The 20,463-nt window shown below is 26.6% G+C and overlaps 2 protein-coding genes and 1 long non-coding RNA gene across 5 annotated transcripts; 2 read left to right on the top strand and 1 right to left on the bottom strand.

Annotated features, from left to right (window-relative positions):
- The first annotated feature begins 376 nt into the window (after nt 1-376).
- Nucleotides 377-12,044, top strand: LOC126895938 (uncharacterized). 3 transcript variants are annotated; one of them, XR_007701742.1, is made up of 8 exons: nt 1,822-2,220; nt 6,662-6,744; nt 6,950-7,150; nt 7,680-8,325; nt 9,214-9,548; nt 9,825-9,976; nt 11,067-11,464; nt 11,582-12,044. XR_007701742.1 is itself a non-coding variant. In XM_050668285.1 (7 exons), exons 2-7 carry the CDS (start codon nt 6,664-6,666, stop codon nt 11,290-11,292), a joined length of 1,641 nt encoding a protein of 546 aa, XP_050524242.1. In that variant the 5' UTR covers nt 377-653; nt 6,662-6,663; the 3' UTR covers nt 11,293-12,043. The 3 variants fall into 3 exon arrangements, 2 of the variants coding, with proteins under 2 accessions (XP_050524242.1, XP_050524241.1); XM_050668285.1 differs by lacking the exon at nt 1,822-2,220 and adding an exon at nt 377-653 and having other exon boundaries at nt 11,067-12,043; XM_050668284.1 differs by having other exon boundaries at nt 11,067-12,043.
- A 594-nt stretch (nt 12,045-12,638) lies between these two features.
- Nucleotides 12,639-17,067, top strand: LOC126895939 (syntenin-1-like). The gene is made up of 5 exons (XM_050668286.1): nt 12,639-12,945; nt 13,261-13,470; nt 13,563-13,798; nt 13,856-14,119; nt 16,100-17,067. The coding sequence occupies exons 1-5, from the start codon at nt 12,895-12,897 to the stop codon at nt 16,146-16,148; spliced, it is 810 nt and encodes a 269-aa protein (XP_050524243.1). The 5' UTR covers nt 12,639-12,894; the 3' UTR covers nt 16,149-17,067.
- Nucleotides 17,068-17,843: 776 nt separating this feature from the next.
- On the bottom strand, nt 17,844-19,203 carry LOC126895940 (uncharacterized). Its single transcript, XR_007701743.1, has 2 exons — nt 18,786-19,203; nt 17,844-18,491 (listed from the first exon to the last, which is right to left on the bottom strand). It is a non-coding gene; the product is annotated as an uncharacterized LOC126895940 (long non-coding RNA).
- Between the last annotated feature and the right edge of the window lie 1,260 nt (nt 19,204-20,463).

Here is a 20,463-nt window from a genome sequence, read left to right as displayed (position 1 = left end):
TTTAATTCGTCTTGCACTTTTTTCATATCATGATTGAGATTATGCCGATCAAATTACTTGTGAATGCTTTATGGGAATGGAATATACGCTAAAACCTGGTATGTTCCATTGAATCATCGACGGTGACGCCTATCCGTGGAATATCTTACCAATTTAAAAACTGGTTTGTTACAAGGAGTACTCGAACTTATCCACTAGATTTACAATGATATATATATATATTTTATGTGCATAGCGATCAGAACAAACGACTAGTAGTCTAAAGTCGCCGATTTTTTCCATATATTTAAAATAACATAATATTCGAATTGTGTAATTTATTTTAATATTATGAGTCATTAATTAACAGAATCAGTGTCCACGGCTGTTCAGGGTCAACAGTGCACGTAATCTTTATTGTGAAACTAGTCTAGGTAGAAAACCTGTAATATAATTATTGAAGATGACGCGTAATCTCAGTGTCTGTTTGGGGTCTTGATCGTTACACTAGTGATTACTTAAATGTTGATTATATTTTCGCGCTTCAGTCTTAGTTGTAATTAAAATATAGTAAGAAGTTTTGAGTACTTACAACCACAATATTTTTAAGTGCCAGTGAACATCGAAAATAGAGTACAATAATTCTGTAGTGCACATTGTTTCCAGTATCATAAGTACGTAAACTAATTTTTAGTTATATGGTTAAATTATTAGTTAATATTATAGTTAAAAGTAATTGAATTATAATAAAACTCAATCAATTAATACCTATTTATATTCATTTGGAATAAAACACGTATCATTATTTTCAACCCTTAATCCTTCGCTAGGAACAAAGTACACGAGGAACCAAAACGTACACTCAAATATATGGTACCTACTAAAGATTATCAAAAAAAGATAAGTTTCGTTTTCAATAATTTATCTATCATAACTCGCAAACTATCTTCATTGTATTGTTTTTGTCCAAAGGTTTTTCTTTTCTATTGTTCGATAATATTTACAGTCACTGGTTTTTTTATTACGTTGTTAGGGCATTGAGCTTAAACCATTATTATTAGTTATTAGCAATAACCTTTATCTATATGAGTATAATTTAAGTCTGTTAGTTCATTTGTAATTATACATTTCGCATTTAACGTAGACAATTGTGATGCTTAGCAAATTATATATTATAGATTAAAAATAAATGAATGAAAAAACGGTTAAGAAATGTCAGCACTTAGCATCTCTCTTATAAATCTACATGGACATCAATTTTATTATAAAAAAAAATTATCAGAAGAGTTCAAAACATAAGTGATAGCCGCGAAATGATCACCAGACTAAATTTTTCCTTTTTAGATATTATAAATGTAACTAGTCTAACAATATCTTTATATTAGTATCAGTTGATTTAATTTTTACTCTTCTTAGACAATTACCGCATAACACATTCGTGTTTTTAGCATCATATGAAAAAAACATAAGTGAAAGCTGCAATCATCCATAGTTTTAATGAAAACTTCTCGAGAGTTCAGGCTCTATACTACGGGTCAAGTTAGACACCTCTTAAGAGGGGCTGTTCTATTTATTACCACTATTCTACATTACTACAGTGTATATATTAATATATATTTGTATTCATAAAATTCTAGTAAACCACGTTATGTTTGAAGTATTTCAAGAATTACCAGAAAAAATAGCCAGTGTTGTAAACATCTAATGTATATTAAATAGTCTTAACTTGTAAAAGTCATTAACATAAACAATATTATTTCAATTATAACATCGTAAAGTTTTAGATTTCTCACAAAAATAGTTTTATATATTTTTAACCGAGTTCTTTTTTGAAGTTACAGATGTTTCAGGATTATGTAATTTAAGACAAACGACTGTATAGTATCAATTAATCATGTATTAGTTTTTAATCTGAGGGTGTGGTATTAAATAGTTAACAGTAAGTACTTACTTCTCTTGTAGAACTAGGCGGTAACCGTATCCAGTAATCAGTATAAGCGGTAAATTACTGCACCTTTTAATCAAGACTAGGTTTTATTTCCACTGTTAAGTCCAACGGACTCAAAACTGCGTTCCGACAGAGCGCAGATCTGTATGGGCTCGTATAGTTATCATCGCGCGTTGCCTCAGAGTTTGCATAGTAAAACAAGCGATCGCTCGTGTTGCATGTGTTATGCCGCGCTATTCAAAAGTAACTGTTTTAAGTATTCATTGATATCTGTGCGACATTTTTTTTATTGAGTAAGTAAATTATAGTTAAATATTTCTAATAAAAATAAATATTAAAAAAATGTTTACGATAAGTTTTTACCTGGAATTTGAAATTACCGCGTTCTTTAAAATTACCCGAGTATTTTGAAAATATTTTTTAAAACGTTCGTTGTGTACTCATAGCTATTAAAAAGTAAAACAAAGTGTAAGAGTAGCTTGTTTTATGTACATATTCGTGTTATATGCTTTGCTTAAACGATATTAGCCGTTCGAAATTAATTTTTACGACCATGGTAATTTGAGTGCACAATTTGTTCACCCCGACTTTCTGTTAATAAATTTACTTGAATGTCTCTAAATTGTCAGCGTTCATTATTATTATTATTATTATTTTTAAATATTCAGCAGATAATGTTATAAAATAACAAATAAAACTAAGAAAAAATATATGAAATATGTTAAGATAATGTTTTTATTGTATTTTAAAAATGCTCTTAAAATCGCACTATTTATTCGTTTAAGTAATGTGCATTTATATAATACTAATTTAACAAATAAATTATTCTGACTGAAGAATGAATTTCATTGTAAATATATTGTAAACACAAAATTTCTCGAAATTTGATTCTATTTTCTGTATTCTTATCAAACTGTAAAAAAGTGTACCAAATTAATATACATTATAATATATTTATTTTATATCAATATTTTGAGACTAACTAAATAAAGTTATCAAGCACTATACTTTTTTTTGTTAAAGTTTATATTTATATTCAATAATTTAAAACTAATGTAAACACATATTATATTAAAAAATTCGTAGTCTAATACAACTACATCAAATAAAACGTTTTGCATTTTTCAATATTCTTTTATATTATAATATTTAATTATAGCTTACTAGATTAACTTTATCAAAATGTTAGGTTAGAAAACATATAAGTGATTAATTTTTACATATGTGCCAACTATTACTTTGATTTTTTTTTAAGCAGTGTAGTTATTATTTTACTATGATGGCACAATTTTCTAATAGATAGTTGAAAAATTGATGATAAAATTAGTTCATACCCTTTTATATGTTTGCTACTTAACAGGATGTTTGGATTGAAATATCATAGTTAATTCGCATAACAGTAATGTATTACTGTACCATAACTAATCATCGAATTTACTCTTCCTGTCTAGTATTGTTTTAGTATATACGTTGTCATCAAAAGTGCGGGTCAGAAGTCGACAATTATTTCCCATCACTTAAACATATATTAATCCATGTGTGAAAAAACGTGTATTTTTATTGACAGTAATTGTTGTAAAAAATTCTTCAGTTGTTACTAAATTACGATGTTATAGTATTTTTGCGTAAAAGATTGTTAAGTGATTAGAGTGTAATAAATTATAATAAGAATCAAAATATGATTCGCTCGGAAGATTCTTCTTTTTTTAAAAATAATCGTGACTTTTGCTTACAAATTATATGATGATGATTTGGGCAAACAATATTAAATTAAATATTCTTCGAAGTGTGAAAACGCGTTCTCTATGAGTTCGTCTATAGGTTTTTTCGTTCATTTCTATGAAGAATTTCTACAAGTTAATTATCTGTAGCGTAGCCGAAACGTTAGTGTTCATGACGAATATTTACTTGTAGCTTCTTTTTAGATTTGCTTGCGATTTTTCCCAATTGGGATCCCACTAGAGCCCGGAGCTTCAATGGCATTTTTATCGCCCTGGTAATTTGTACTGTTGTAAATAATTCCAAACATATGTTTGTACCTTTATGAAATGTCTTTTTAAATCTTGATAACGTTAATCTTAACTTAAACAATATTTTAATTTTAAATTTATATTGTCTACGGGTAAACTTTTATTATTACCTTAAAACTAATGATTATATAATACTTAACCATAAAGATCTATTACATTAAAAAATAAAACTGCGAAATCAGTGTTTTTTTATAAGTACACACCTTTTAATCGAATATTGCGTTTTTACGTTAGAGTCATTTGATTGTTAATAGCCGTTTACGGGTATATGACCACGGCGGGTCGGTAAAGTTTCCTTTTTTCGTTTATACCGGTCATTTAATTAGAAAGTATTGGTCGTCGTACTCGACAGTAATACATACTCTGGTTACGATGAACGATAATGATTAACAATGTTCATTTCTCATACAGATAAACAGTAGCATTATTTATCGTGCGAATTCTAACACTGCTCTCGATTACAAGTTATAACGACGTGTGAGACTCCTGACCCGTTTTATTACTACATTCGCATATGACACATTGCGCACTTTGAAACATTAAAAATATTAATCTTCTATTGTTTGGTTTTGGTTACACGCTATTGAATATATTTTACACACAAGTTTTAATCGGCATTTTAATATACTGTAAACATAGTTTGGATACGATAAAAGTATAACAAGTCTAGTCTCGTGTGAATGGAGAAACTTGATGAAAAGATAATATAGTTTAAACATTCATTCTGTTTACACACAATCCTTATGGTAATCAACAAAAATTAATATAGTTGTTTATTTGCTTAAACCTGTTGATGACAAATTGAAATGGTTTGTTCGGGGAGGCCTAAAATTAATAGAAGTCTAAATTTAAATGCCGCTAGTATCACGTACATCGTGGGAGGTAATCTCTAATTTTGTTTGTCGATCGGCAAAAGTGCATATACTATTGCATACGGACAGAACCGTATGTTTCCAAAAATATCTATTTAGATGTTCATTTATACTCGCCGTGTGTGTGTGTGTCACTCATCGAGAGCCGAGTTTCGATGCATAAGAAGTTTCTATTACAGTAGCTTTTTTCTCACGAACTAACACGCTGTGTATTATTTGTGCGCAACCGAAATTATCTTTAATTATAGATTAAAGTCGAGGACCAATAGTTCTGACAGATAGTATTTTTGGCCGACCGTAATGGACAATATACCCGTTCAGTTTTTACTGGTCGAAGGCAAGAGAATATATACACTAAATAATGTAACTAGGTGGCTGCCTGCAAAAATCACTTCTTGTACACCACGTGTAATTGGTTAACGTTATATTATTTTAATGCATGCGCCGTATGAGCCTGTGGTAATCAGACCGTAATTAATTGAATACAAAAAGAAAACGTACAGCATATGCGATGAATACAATAAGACGAGATCATAACGCATGTTGCATATATCTAAAAGGTTATTTTCCTGTGATATGAGAAAAATTTTAAGTGCACATATAGTTTCTCCGAAATAGTCGATAGACTTCTTACTTCTTTTCGGTATGTCTACACAAGAAGTTTTATTGGTTTTTAACAATTGTAATCTTATACGTCTCGAACAATTATTAGTTTTTGTTTTATTACCACGCAATTATTAGAGACGATTTAATTGTGTACAGACATGCGACAGAAAAACGATAGTGAAGGCTTTTAAATGCGTTTCTATTGAGAGGTAATATAAAATAATTACTCCTTAATTAACTGCCTCTTATCATTGTGGAGAATTTCCGATTTTTTCTGATATTTTCTTGGTATATACAATTGCAAGCGGAAATAAATAAATGAAAACTAAACTCGAAGCCTTTAATGTCCGTAAAGAAATTCTGAGTAGATCATTGTTAGTAATTGAATTAAATGGGTGCAGTTACTTCAATAAAGAGGCGCCAATTTTGGGTTTATTGAGTCTGTCCCATTCAGGGATTGTACTGACTTGGACCGCCGGAAGGTAGTAGACAGATTTTTATAAGACTCTTATGATCTTCTGGTATGTTACGTATTGATAAATATTATATAAATTAGTAGTCCACTAATCGCGAGTGCGATTACCGACACACACCTCGTTAACAATTATATTGTTTTTCAATAAAGATATTTTTGCTGTATAACTATTTGATTTTGTCTTTCATGTTAAAAACGCAACAAATTAGCGACGAGGACAACGTTTCTTAGATCATAGTATTTAAATAAGTGATTTCAATAACTATAAAATATAAATCATAATTTTTTATTAAAAAAAAAGAGCAGTGAAAATTGCCATATTGAACTAATATGACTGACACGAAATCAATGGTGAGTTTTAATCAAGTTATTGGTACATTTAAACCGGCAATTGGTATTACCATTTTCGAGTCAAGTTGACAAATTTCTTATTGGCAATTGAAATCGAAAATAAAGTAAAAAAGAAAGCCATATTGCTATTGTCTGTCAGTGAAGAAATTCATAAAATTGTATTTGGCTTATGTGTACATAGCACACCAAACACTCAAACATGTTGTCTGTCATATTAAAAATGCAACATGCAACAAACTGAACTCCAAAAACACTTAGTTTTATGTTTTCTATATCATAACGAGTTATTATGGTGTAACTACTTTTTTTTTTAAATAATGAGCTAGAACAAATTGTGTAATGGTGACGAAAAAGTTGCCAATATTTAGCTTAAGTTGAAATGATTAATTTCCTGTTACAGATATGGTTTCGGATGTAGATAAGAGATCAAACAAACAACTAATGATTAAAATGGCTGGTTATTTAGAAAAAAAAGGAAGAATGGTTAGTAGACAAGTATATTTTTTATTTAACCCTTTCAATTAATAAGTTGTACAAAAAAACACGTCCTATGCAGTACACCTTTTTTTGACAAGAATATAGTCTATTTAAAAAATATTTGCATTATTACCTTGAAATTATTATGTCGAGATATAGATGATAAATTTAATAATATATATGTTAATTAAATTATCATGTGTTATTATAGCGAGTAGTAGGAGTTCGTCGCTGGAAAAAAAGATGGTGTGTACTCGAAGGAAAACTACTGCTATATTTTAAGACCCAAATGGAATATTCCCAACATTTATCTCCTTGCAGGGGTTCTATCAACATCGGTCTTGTTTTGTCCATTACTCCACGTGGTCCATGTCAAATACAAATCGTCACTCGATCACAAATAATTATATTTGTAAGTATTTGTGATTAATATATATGTGGTAATTTATGTGTAGGTTTTATAATAAATGATAGTGTAAGGATTTTCATATAATAATATGTATACATAAAAAAATTATGATTAAATGACTAACTGTTAATTGTACGAAACCACGTGTTAACATATTATTATACTACACGGGTAGTACTATTTTGAATGCGTAGGATTTTCTGCCAAATTAAGTGATAACAGTTATATCTCATTCCATTTTCATTAAGTTAATATTTCATAACACAAATATTATTCGATAATTAAATAAAGCGATTTTTTTTATGAGTAATATTGGAAAAATATACATAAAACCGTTATCGTTATTAATTCCCATAATAAATGATTACATTTAATCTATTTATTTTTAACTAACACGTAGAAAAACAATAGGGAGCTGATAATCTGCTTTTTGTATACATTTTAATTGTTTTTACTATAATTGTACTTAACAGTTATGGCCGTAGGTGAGGTATGTTTAAAGATATACCTAATCGTTATAAATTGTTTTCAGAGAACAAAATCAAAAAGCGAACAGGATGAATGGTTGGTGGCGTTTCTAGATGCCAAAAATTGTAGCAATCAGCTACAAAATAATGAAATACGTTTTGGAGAGCGAGTTTCTGTGAGTGATGTGCATAACCAACTGTCAAATCATTTGTCCAGGATATCTGATGACACATTAAACAGTTCTCATCTTCAATATGGTAGGTCTTTGAAAGATTCAATCGACGATATTTACTCTGACTTACGTAAAAAGAACGGACTTCACGCCATGGCTGCTAGGCGGACTCTGAGAAAAGCCGAATCGGATAACAGGATAAGCTTCTACAACGCACCTCGAGGAATAAACGTGGAGGTGACACCTGCAACGGGTAGTGATAAAGAATCTTGTCGTTCGCGAAGTTTATCATACGAGAGTATTTATTTTAAACCTCAAGATCATTGCTTGGCCGTTGAAACAACTACAGCGTCAAAATCACAAAGTTGTCAAGAGTTGGCTGTTGTTCCAAAAGTCATAACACGGCCAGTAAAAAAACGTGTTGACTTGATTTCCAAAAGAATAAGTAGGTCTGTTTCTTTTTTACGAAGAAATGACTCAGATTCCGATGATTATGATTATATTGAGGTGGATGAAATTGAAAAAACATCTTCTAAAGGTAAGTTTATACATCAGGATTATTAAACTACATAAATCTAATTTTCTTTAAAAAAACTTTATAATTATAATATTTAAACTCAGTGGTCGGATTTAAAAAAATAAAGGGAGCAACTGGAGGTTGTTGACATTGACTTATAATAAAAAAATGAGCAAAGTTTAATTAGAAGCCTATGTTACTCAATCCCCTTTTCCTTTTTTGCTAGAGCCTGTGTTAAACATTCTCTGATTGCCTATGATCTGAAAACTAGTTTCAGATCGTTGTTATAGTGCTTTTACTAAATAACATTCATGAAAACAAAAACAATGGTTATACGATTCCTAAAAATTTAACCAACTTCTAAAAATTAAATTCGGCACAGATTATACTATTTTAATTTGCGTTAAAAAATTTACTCAACACATATAAATAATTTGTGAAGTATATTATGGTAATGACTTGTGTGTATATATAAAATGAATAGTAATTTTAAAAAAATGCATTCAATTAGGCTATAATTAAAATCTGGAATGTTATAAAAATGACGTCATATTTTCCAGGTAATATGAGGTCATAAGGAATATATTTGAGTTCTCTTATTTACACCTTTTCATTAAAAATATGATCGACATATTAAATGTGCTTAGTCGCTCTCGAATATCGTTAGTTGTATAATATCACTACAATTTTCAAATAGTGCATTCTTTTCTTTTTTTAGTAATTATAAAATAAACTGATTTACTATTAAAATTATTAATACTATTTTAAATAAATCCTTTCAATTTTGTTTATACTAAAAACATGACACTTCGGTTTTTTAATAAAATATTATCAATACGATTTAAATGTAAATGATTCAATTATATTGTTAAGGAAGAAATATATATTGATTCTTGACTTTATTTTTAGCTGCCACACATGTTACCTCTTCTGAAGATACTCCTCAAATTACTCCTATTGATGAGGAACGTACGCTGACGTATATTGAACCTTTCGGATTGGAAGAACTTCCTATTACTCAAATAATAGTTGAAAAGACTGAAAATGCCCTTCAGACTAATTCTACCAATTTTTCCGGATCGGGCTCGTGGCTATACGAAATAAAGACGAACAAATCATCACCCGACACTGAAAACGAAGGACCGCCACCACCTTTACCGCCAAAAAATAGGCTTCAGCAAAACAGTAGCTTTGTACCAGTGAAAAAATATCAAATGGCTGACGGTTTGCACGTTTATTCAAAAGTAAGTGTTCTATTTCTAAAAATTATTTAGAATTTATGTTAATAAGATTTTTACATTTTAAAAATATGAGATAATAGCTATTAAAATAGTACTTTTTTAGTTGCTTTTTCAATAATTATCATTTGACACGATATGTATGAAAAAATAAATGTTATATTGATTTTGAACGAGAAAATGAGTAAATCAGTTTTTACTTTTCGTGTCTATTCATATGAAAACATTTCCTTTTGTGTATATCCGGTTTTGTAACTAAAAAGTTTATTTGTTTCATTCCAGGATAATGAAGAAATTATCTACGATGTGCCAATTCCCCATGGGAAACTCATTGAACACTTTAGGCGGTTAAGTATTGCGTCACCGGTTCAAAAACTGCACTGTATGTATCCAGATGTTGCATACGACTCTTTGGAACCAAGTCTGTTTTATGAGTGAGTTATTCATTGTTTTTTTTTTCCAATTTTTTTAAATAAAGAGAAAAATTATGGTGAATTTAAATTTTATAATAAAATTTTATTATTTCATCAAATTTAAATGTTATATATATTTGTTTAAAACTCAAGGTCTTGTACAGAATGAATCATTTATCATGAACCACTTAATTTATAAAAAATAAATTTAATATTGAGAATTTTTTGATTGGTTTTTTTAGGTACATTTTTCTCAATTTATCAATGATGAAGTATTTTTTATGTTCATTCCTTATACCTTTTATACACAAGGGTGCTAACTTTATTTTTTTAAATGGTAGAAAATTAAGAAAAATTCTGGTCGATAATAATTTTTGGACTAATATTTCGGAAATTATTAACATTTTTATAATTAGACAAGAAGAAGAATATGACCGGGAAATTACTAGTAATAAAAATAACAAAACTAGCATCTCACTCCCAGCCATCACTATAAAATGTTACTACTAATTTCCAAAAGTTATTATCGACCAGTTATTATTGTAATTAGATGTATTAAATAAGCTAGTTAGACATGTTGCCAATTAAAAAATAATGTTATCATTCTTATAAACTATAAAAGTATTTCGTGATTGATAAATTGAGAAATATATGTAACTAAATAATCCCCAAAAATATTATCGAAATTGTTTTTATTTTTCGATTAAATAGTTTATGATGAATTCATCATTCTGTATACATTTGTATCACTGTTTGTGTATAAAAGCAACATACAAGCTTTTAAGCTGATTTGATATTATTTCTTCAATTAACTCATTATACTTCACAATATTCTTCATTGTTTTTTTTTAAGTAATAATTTATATTTTGTATCTTAGTAAACAAAAGTATAATCACTTAACATTAAGCTTAATTTGGGATAATAAAATAAGGTCTTAAAAGAATTCTTAATTTTTAATTTGCATAATTTTTCTCATTTATTCCTAATTTTACTATACAGTCAAATAAAGTATTGTATACTAAACTGTAGTAATTATATAATAATTAAAGTAGTATAGTTTATGAAATATTATAACATTTATCAATAAAATTATATTTTTTTTGAATACAGAACGTTACATATGGCCCCAGATTCACTTGAAGTAACATCCATCTTGCCACCACAAAAGAGATGGTCTGGGGACTCCGGTTTCCATTACGATGACTCGTGTAATACCTTTTCACCTGACCAGACCCATTTTGAGGACTCTCTGGAACCGGTTATGGCCATGATACATCATGATCGTAAAATATGGCAAAATGTGCCAAATATAAATTCGATCGATTATTTTCGTTAAAAGAAGACAGTAGATAGAAAATCTTTTGCAGTATTAAGACTAAGTTATATAGAGTTGTAAAAACTTCATAAAACCAAGCATGTTCACTTTCAATTAAAAAAAAGTGTGAATTAATAACTTCTTTATTGATAAAGTGAGCTGCATCAGCTAACGCTATCCTTGTTTGAAACAGGTATTACGATTATTAAGAGATATTTGAAAATAAAGAGAAACACTACCATTGTAATTATTAGGTGGTGTTTTTGATCTCAACGTTATAATGCATGTATTTATTTATCTAATAATATAGAAGGTTGTTATGATGACTATAATATACGTGCAAAATTAAATCTTAGGATGAATTTTTGAAGATGAGATGGACCGAATGCTAACAATAATCATTACTATTGTACAATAATTTACATAATTCACTCCATGTGAATCATAAAAAGTTCCTTAATTTCAAATAATCAAATTAAATTATTCCTTACTACTGATTAAATCTTTTAAGAAGTCATAACATTTAATTTAAAATATATTATTTAAATAAAAATTTATTTATATAGTTTTAACTGTCATAATTGTTTTTTTTTTGTGAAGAGAAGATGCTGTAACTACAGCCTTAAATTTATACTCCTATATTTTAATTGACTATGTCGTTGTAAATAATACTTACGAATTGTATATTACTGTGTTGATTTGTCATTTAAATATATCTATTATAATTATTGTAAAATGTCGTATATAAATTAATAAAACCCAGTGTACAGTGAATTATTTCGAGATTCAAAATAAAAAAAAAGATTATTTATACATTTGTTTTATTTAAACATACTAAGAGTCGGCATAAAAAAACTAATAAAAAGTCAAAATATCTGAGAATTTTATAACATATTCATGGAAAAAATTGAATCTATCATTTAAGAAATACACAAGTCACTAATTGTTCATTATTGAATTTTTTCAAATTTTACGATGGTGTATGTAATTATGTCTACTGGACAAATATAACAGACTTATGTTTAATACAAATATCGTATACAATAAATTAGACATATCACTAAAAACTGTATAAGTCACTTCCTTGTGCAGTTTTTATTTTCAAATATTTAAGCATTTTAAATATGACTTCTATTGAAATTGCCACTGTCATTATTAACGAATTCAAATAACTTCTTACCATTTTTCTCAATTCAAAAATAATTTTTTGGTTTTTCAATTAGAAAATCCCAAACTTGCCCCTCTCTAGGATGCAACTTAACTAACAATATAGTTATTAACCGTAGTAATGAGCTCAGTTCATTTAGTAGTCGCACAGCTGGTTGCGCCCTTACGGACTGCTGTTATCATCCAGAAATTAAAAAAAAGATAATACTGAACAATAACTTATTGACTAATAAGAATTTTATAAAAGTAATCATCATATAATTAAGAGTACTTTGTTAGTCATAGTTCATGTAACTATTTTTTTGCGCTTGCGTGTCATATTATACGTGCCTAAAGAATTACTTAAATTATTGTTCATATTTTTTATCAGTACTTGATAAACTTCATATATTCAATAATATCTTAATATTACGACTTTAAGTTACACGGTATAATCGTATTTCATTTAAGATCATAATGTCGTTGTATCCATCTTTAGAAGATTTAAAATTGAGTGAATTAGCAAGAGTAAGTTGTCTAATTTTTATTTTTTAAAAATAAAATGTATGTATTTTATTAATTAGAAATCTTATTGACAAAGTTTAGAATTACTTATCAAAATATCAAATGTTAAAGTAACTTAAAAATAAACAGTTTTTCTTTTATACATATTTATATTTAAAATAGACTTGTTAATTAAATTTTATCAGTTTTTTTGTTCTTATTGTAATTAATGTCGTAATGTTGGAAGTTTCTTGGATTTTATAACACAATTTAATTTGTCATTTGATATTTAAAATTAAACTATATATTGTTATAACATCGACATTTTTGGTTCTTTAGGCTCAGTTAGAAGTTCAAAACCAGAATGAAAATCCTTCATACATGGCAATATGTCCTTCCCATCCTTCAGGTATGGATCAACAATCACTTAATGCTCTCTATCCAGTTTTAAAGGATTATATGGGAATGGAATTGGAAACTTTAGCTAAAAATAGTGTAACTGTGTCTGGACTATCTCCTTCTGCTCAAGTAACGAATGGTGTACGTAAAGTAAGTAATAAGTGAATTAATTACTCATAGAAGCTCATGATAATGAAATTTTTATTTTATAAAACTAACTTTTGTATTCTTGTTTCATATAGTTAATATTGTGCAAAGATGGTAAAGGGCAAATAGGACTTAAATTATCTGCTATAAATAATGGTATTTTTGTGAGTGTTATTGTTAAGGATAGTCCTGCTTCTATTGCTGGTTTAAGATTTGGTGACCAAGTTTTGCAAATAAATGAGACATTTGTTGCAGGCATGAGTGTTGATAAAGTACATAAAATGTTTAAAAATTGCCCATCAAACAATATTAATGTTATCATTAGGGATAGGTAATTAAATTTGTATAATATTTTATGAATTTCAATGAAACAGTGGATTTTTAATAGACCTTTAGAGAGATCTATTATGCTATACAAAGATCGAGCTGGTAAAGTTGGATTCCAGTTTAAAAATGGAAAGATTAATGCTATTGTCAAAGATTCATCTGCAGCTCGCAATGGAGTTCTTACTGATCATCAACTTCTAGAAATAAATGGACAGAATGTAGTGGGAATGAAAGATAAAGATGTAAATGAAATTATATCAAAGACTCCTGACACAATCACAATTACAATTATTCCAGTTTCAATTTACGAACACATGATTAAAAAGTGAGTATATTGTATATTTTATTTATTTTTTCATTAAGTTAACACTTCATTTTAATATATTACCATTAATGGCTAGGAATTATATACATTTATAAATTTTATCATAGAATTATATAGAAGTATAGAAACATTTTTTTGTTTTAGGGTGATAACTTCCCTAATCCTCCCACCAAATTATAACCTCAGTAACACATTACTAAGTTTTAAAGTCAGTTAAAAAAAATTTGTATTGGCTGATGGTGTATNGTTAAAAAAAATTTGTACTGGCTGATGGTGTATTTATAATAAATTAACAAAATTTATAAATGCATATAATTCCAGCCTCTATTTTTCACCATCATATATAAAATAAACTAGTGTTTCCTTTTTAAATGTTTCCAAATGTTCATAAACTAAAAAAAAATAATTTTTATGTAGATCATTTAGAATTTGAAAAATTTTAATTAATTTAATACTTTATTGTGTCAAAAAAAAAAAAAAAATTATCTCATGATTACTTTTTGACAATATCAGTGGCATAATTACTGTTTTGTCTCAAAGGGAAGAAATACATAAGAAAGTTTTTAACTTCCCTTCCAAAATAAAAATTATATATTCACCTTAGAATTATTTTTGTCATAGGGAATATGATACCTATGACCCTCCCATGATTACGTTAGTAGAAAATATACTATATAATATATTATAATACATTTTACCAAAATATATTTAGTTTTGAATAATTTAGATGTTCTGTTATTATGAATACACATAAAAATATGACAATTAATACTCAAATTTGTAGGATTTTTGGATTATTTAGCTAATAACTCATACAAATTAAGCTTTGGGTTAGGTTTAATATGTTTATTTTTAAGTAATTAAAGTACATTGTATTAACTTTATTTTTACATTAGTTTAACCAACACAGATTTTTTGGACACATTATCAAAAATTGAAAAAAATAATTTTGATATCTTTAAAACCTTAAAGTACTTTGGTTATTGTTTGAATTTCCAAAATATAAACAGTATAAATAAAATAGAAATAGTAAAAATTTCATAATGATCAATTTAGTTTTCAAAACGTTATTTCTATATAAAGTAAAAATAAAAAATTTCAATATAAACTTTTTTATAACAATTGTAATTTTTTGGAAAATTTCCTTAAATAAGTGATGTTGCTGATAGTTTTAACTATTGATAGGATTTTGATCTTTTTGCGTGATTATGTGAAATTGTTTTGAAAAGAGCATTGACACGGATTGACTTACAAAAAAAAAACATAACTTAGGAAAACCTAGTACACCTTTTCAGCTATGCATCAAAGTTAAATTTATATAAATATAGGATGATCGGTTTATCATAAACCACTCAATTACTCGCAAAATAAATACTATGTTGAATTAAAAAATTTTGATTTCTTTTAGTTATATATATTTCTTGAGTTACCAACTAATAATGACTTTTTAAAATCATACCTTATAATTTATAGGGATGTCAAATTAATTTTTTTAATTGGCAAACATACATATTGATATAACTCAATGAAAACTTTTGGAACACTACTTCAAATGTTATTCTCATCTTTATATCTAGATGGGAAAAAGAGTACGTTCAGTAGATGACTTGTGATAAAAAAAGTAGCATCCACTCCTCACCTACAGTCATTAGTTTAAAATGTTAATAACTTCTGAAATACTAGTTCAAAAGTTGTTGTTGATCAATCATTTTCTTAATTAGATTATTTTCTATTCTATAAGTTTTTAAATATATGTGTTGCCATTCAAAATAATAAAGTTGACATCCCTTTAAGTTATAATGAATGATTTTAAAAAGTGATTATTAGCTGATAAATCAAGAAATATGTGACTAAAAGAAATCAAAATTCTTTTTTTCAACATAGTATTTATTTTTTGAGTAATTGAATGGTTTATGTTATACCAATCACTCTGTATACTATTAATTATAATTATAATTGTAAACTATTTTATTGTTTCAGTATTTCACCATCATTAATTAAAAATATCATGGATCATTCTGCAATATAAATAAATATTTATCATGAAAATACTTACAAGTATTTTTACCAGGATTTAGAATTATTTGAACTATAATTTATTCCCTAGTTATATTAATTTAAGTTACAATTTATTGAAATTATTATTTTTTATTCATTGTTTCATATTTTCTTATACAAATTAGAAATAATATTTTAAGATTGGTAGTTATATTGGTTTTCTTATAATTATATTTCTTTTTGTGCAAGATCCAGGACACACAAATTTATTATGTTTAATTTTGTACTGTTATATAATTTTTTTTTTGTTTGCGTTACAGCAATTATACATCAAATATTCAAACTGTGCAATTTTATTATAAAAATATTGTATTTGTTTTTAAATTTTGGAAAGACTTATTTTATATTCTATTTCTGTTATTTATATTTTGATGAACAAAAGTATACATTTTTTTTTAATGAACATATTTTAATTTTTTATACTTTTATTTTTAATTTAAATATCCATATATATTTGTAGTTTATTTTCCTGATTATTTTGATCTAATAAATGTTATTTGGTTTTTATTATTTTTTGAAAAATATAGTATGTGTGAAATTATTGATTTTTTTTACAGAAGCACATGTTTTTTTAAATTAATTTTGTTCTACAAATAGAGCAAATAGGTAAACATACGCGACATAATATCGCAAATAAAGTGTAATGTTTTAAATAAACTGTAAATTAAAATTTTTACAAATTTCATTTCTATGTTACTATTTTTTATTTTTTGTAAGATAAATGCAGAATATTACATAAATATAGATAATCTTAAAACAAAGATAATAGTGATAAAGCAAAAGTGAAAGTGATCAAATACAATAGAGATTGGGTTACTATTTCTATGAATATAAGAAAAAATTTAAATAAAAATAATTTTCTTTGGATATAATAAACTTTGAATAAAACATTTACCTGCCAATTTTTTTTTAGTAGTATAAAACTATTATTAGCATTTGATTAAAACTTTTAAGTAAATCATTTTTTATAACGATATAATATCTTATAATAACATGTAGTTATTAACACAGTGAAACATATATTACTAATAATTAGTTCTGTGTTTAATTTATAATTTTTTAACTATTTAATCAATTTTTACTACAAAAATTATTAAGTTTCTATATTTTATTTAAACAATTAAAAATAATTGCAGTTTTACAGTGTTATAATTTTGAAACTTTGATTAGGTACAGAAATTGTCATGTTTTTCATTTTTATGAGAATCATTTACATATAATATATATATTTCATTCACATGTTTTTATTAGGTATATTGTAAAAAAAAAATAATTTTTTTAATACAATTTAACATACTATTGTATTTTTTTTAGATAAATAAGTATTATTAATTAAAAATTAAAACTGTATTAAAATAGTTAACTTAAAAAGCCACAAAAAAATTACGATTATTAAAATTGAAAATTTTGGACATCTTTAAAACTTATTTAACATTATTAGAATTAGAAATTTATAATTATAAGTTTCATATGTATAAAAAAGTATAAATTTATTGAGAATAATAATAATAGTACATTACAAATAAAATAACTTAGAGTTAATTTACTGACCTTGTAATTCTCTAGTTTAATTAGCCTTGAAATATATAAAATCTACATATGCAAAGATAATTGTAAAATTGTAGAGATATACAAATATTTAAAGAATATTTGATCTAACTTAAACTCAAGAATAGTAAACGTAGTTTCTTATTGAATTTATAATAATTCTCTACTAGTTACATGAACATAAGTATATGATCAATTGTCTATTTCCCCACTAAGAAACCTCTTTTGTAGTCTTCTATGATGTCTATTGCATATGGCCATAGGCGATTAAGAATTATGTCAAAGAGAATTTTTTATGTCGTAAATAGCAATGAATCCTCTTATAATTACCACAATTCATTGGATATCCTTTTTTATAAATAGGACAAATTGCTATGTAACATTTCTCTGGTATTTTTTTCCTCTACCATAAGTCCTATATTAAGTTCCATATCCTTATGTTTAGATTATCTCCTACACTTCTTAATAATTGTAATGCTATTTCATTGTTTCTTGCAGAGTTATAATATTTCAAATTTTTATGGCTGTTTTGATTTCCTCTAAACTTAATTCCTTATCTTTTGGTTCTACCGAAATATACTCTGTTTTATGAGGTTCATAAATGGTTTTGTCTAGTAGGATTTGGAATTTCTTTGCTATTTCTGTATATTTAGTTATCAATGTTCTATTTTTCTTATTTATTATATAAATTTGAGCTAATAATTTAGCATCAACAGCGTTTTTCACTAATATTTTTCTGTTTATTCAAACCAAGGTGATTTTCGTGCTAAACAAATACATCAAAAGTTACATTAAATACATTTTTAAAGTGAAGCAAAATATAAAAAACTACACATTATGTTTGATCATATAGGAAATTACAAATTTAGTATTAATACAAATCTTGAAAGCATCATTACTAGAGCTCAGATGTTTATGACCAAAATTTAATGAAAATATGCATTTACATATGTAAAAGTATGCAATTATATGCCTTAAAATATATTAAATATATCAATTTTTCAATAACTATATGCAAAAAAAAAAGAAGTTAATATTAATTCGAAAAAATTTTTTATACCTTTTTAATGTAAATTAATTAAAATTATTTTATTACATAACACACATATTTAATATGAAAAAAAAAATTATAAATTATACCCAAACTCTTTTACAAAACCACTGAGCGAATATTTCGGCATTTTGATAATATACATTTTAAAAAAACGTGAATTTTTAGACAAATTGTTTAAACACAGCGTAACACCTACATACTAGTGATGGGTCGTTCACGAACGAAGGGGTCTTTTTGAATGGGTCATATCAGTGAATGAGTTGATCCGGATCGCAAAAAAAATAGATATCGTTCATTCGTTCGTTCGTTTCACGCAATATATCGGACACACTGTTTCATGATTCGTTCATTTACTGAACGTTTACCTGCACTTCGGTTAAAACCTATGCCTAACCTTATATTCTTATAATATAAAAATTTAAAAAAAAAACGAAGAATATATTCTTTATAAGTATNAAAATGACGATTTTTCTGTTTGCTAATAATACACATGTACGCGTCCTATTATATCTTATTATATAATAGAACAAGGAAAAAAACGCTTTTCTGGGAAAATTACTTAGCGTGCTCGGATTTTCAAAATTTTTTTATTCAACGAAAGTACTCGGTCACCAGACTCCGGGAAAATTATTGGCGAAGGTCGGAAAATTTTTGCCGCTCGGCCGCGAGCGTTTTAAAATTTCGACCGTTTTCGAGAAAAACGCTCGCTGACGCCAGCGTTTTACGACTTAAGGTTTGAAATTTTCATCAGACCCGCCCAATGACATTCCTGAGATGTGATAAAAAAATCAATTCAATCCGTTCATTTTTCACCTTTTAACGAGCTTTTTTTTTTTTAAGTCCACGCGCATGGTTTTATTATGCGCAGTGATTCATTTCTGCTGATACGTTTATTATGAACCTTAATTATATGGTGTTTTGTGTATTATTATTAGGACACTATTTTGCATTTGCCCTATTTTTATCAAGGAATGTTATATGTTATATATAAATTTCATGACGTTATAATTATTTAAGTTTGTACTTTCATTATAAGAACAGTACTAAGTACAGAGTTAATAATTTTCTTTTTTCTCATATATGATGTATGAGACTATGAGTTTATCTTTTGAATTGGGGTTCATCTATGATAACTATGATGTTCATCGTTAAATCGCAGTTACCAATATATTTATCAAAATTAAATTTTTATTTTTATTTTTAATATTAATTTTATTTTAATATTAATTTTAATTTAAATTTACAGTGTGCCACTTATAATAACCTGCTAAATTTTTTTTTAATTATTCTATAAAATAAACACAATTATTTTAATTAGATTATTAATAATTTTTATGTATAACAGGGGTGTATTTAAGAGAGATTGGCCCCTCCTTGAACAAGCGCTATCAATATTTTTTTAGGCAACTTCTAATATAAAGGGACCTAATGTCCTTTTTTTTCATCATCATTACTTNAAGGACCTAATGTCCTTTTTTTCATCATTACTTTAATTTTAGCAAAAAAATTTCTATAACATGTTTAACAAAGTAAAAAATATTAAATTTCCTCCTAAAATAATTTTTGAATAGGCCTAAAGGGAATACCTCATTAAGAGGCTTCAACCTTATACCCAATACATTTTACTATATTCTCTTTTTGAATTTTCCTGATTTTAATAATAACATTTTTAGATATAGTTTTC

The sequence above is a fragment of the Daktulosphaira vitifoliae genome, unplaced genomic scaffold, assembly GCF_025091365.1.
Source record: "Daktulosphaira vitifoliae isolate Bord-2020 unplaced genomic scaffold, ASM2509136v1 Scaffold_1, whole genome shotgun sequence".
NCBI classification, from domain to species: domain Eukaryota; kingdom Metazoa; phylum Arthropoda; class Insecta; order Hemiptera; family Phylloxeridae; genus Daktulosphaira; species Daktulosphaira vitifoliae.
Note: the sequence above shows the minus strand (reverse complement) of the source record. Positions and strands in the feature narration are given on the sequence as shown.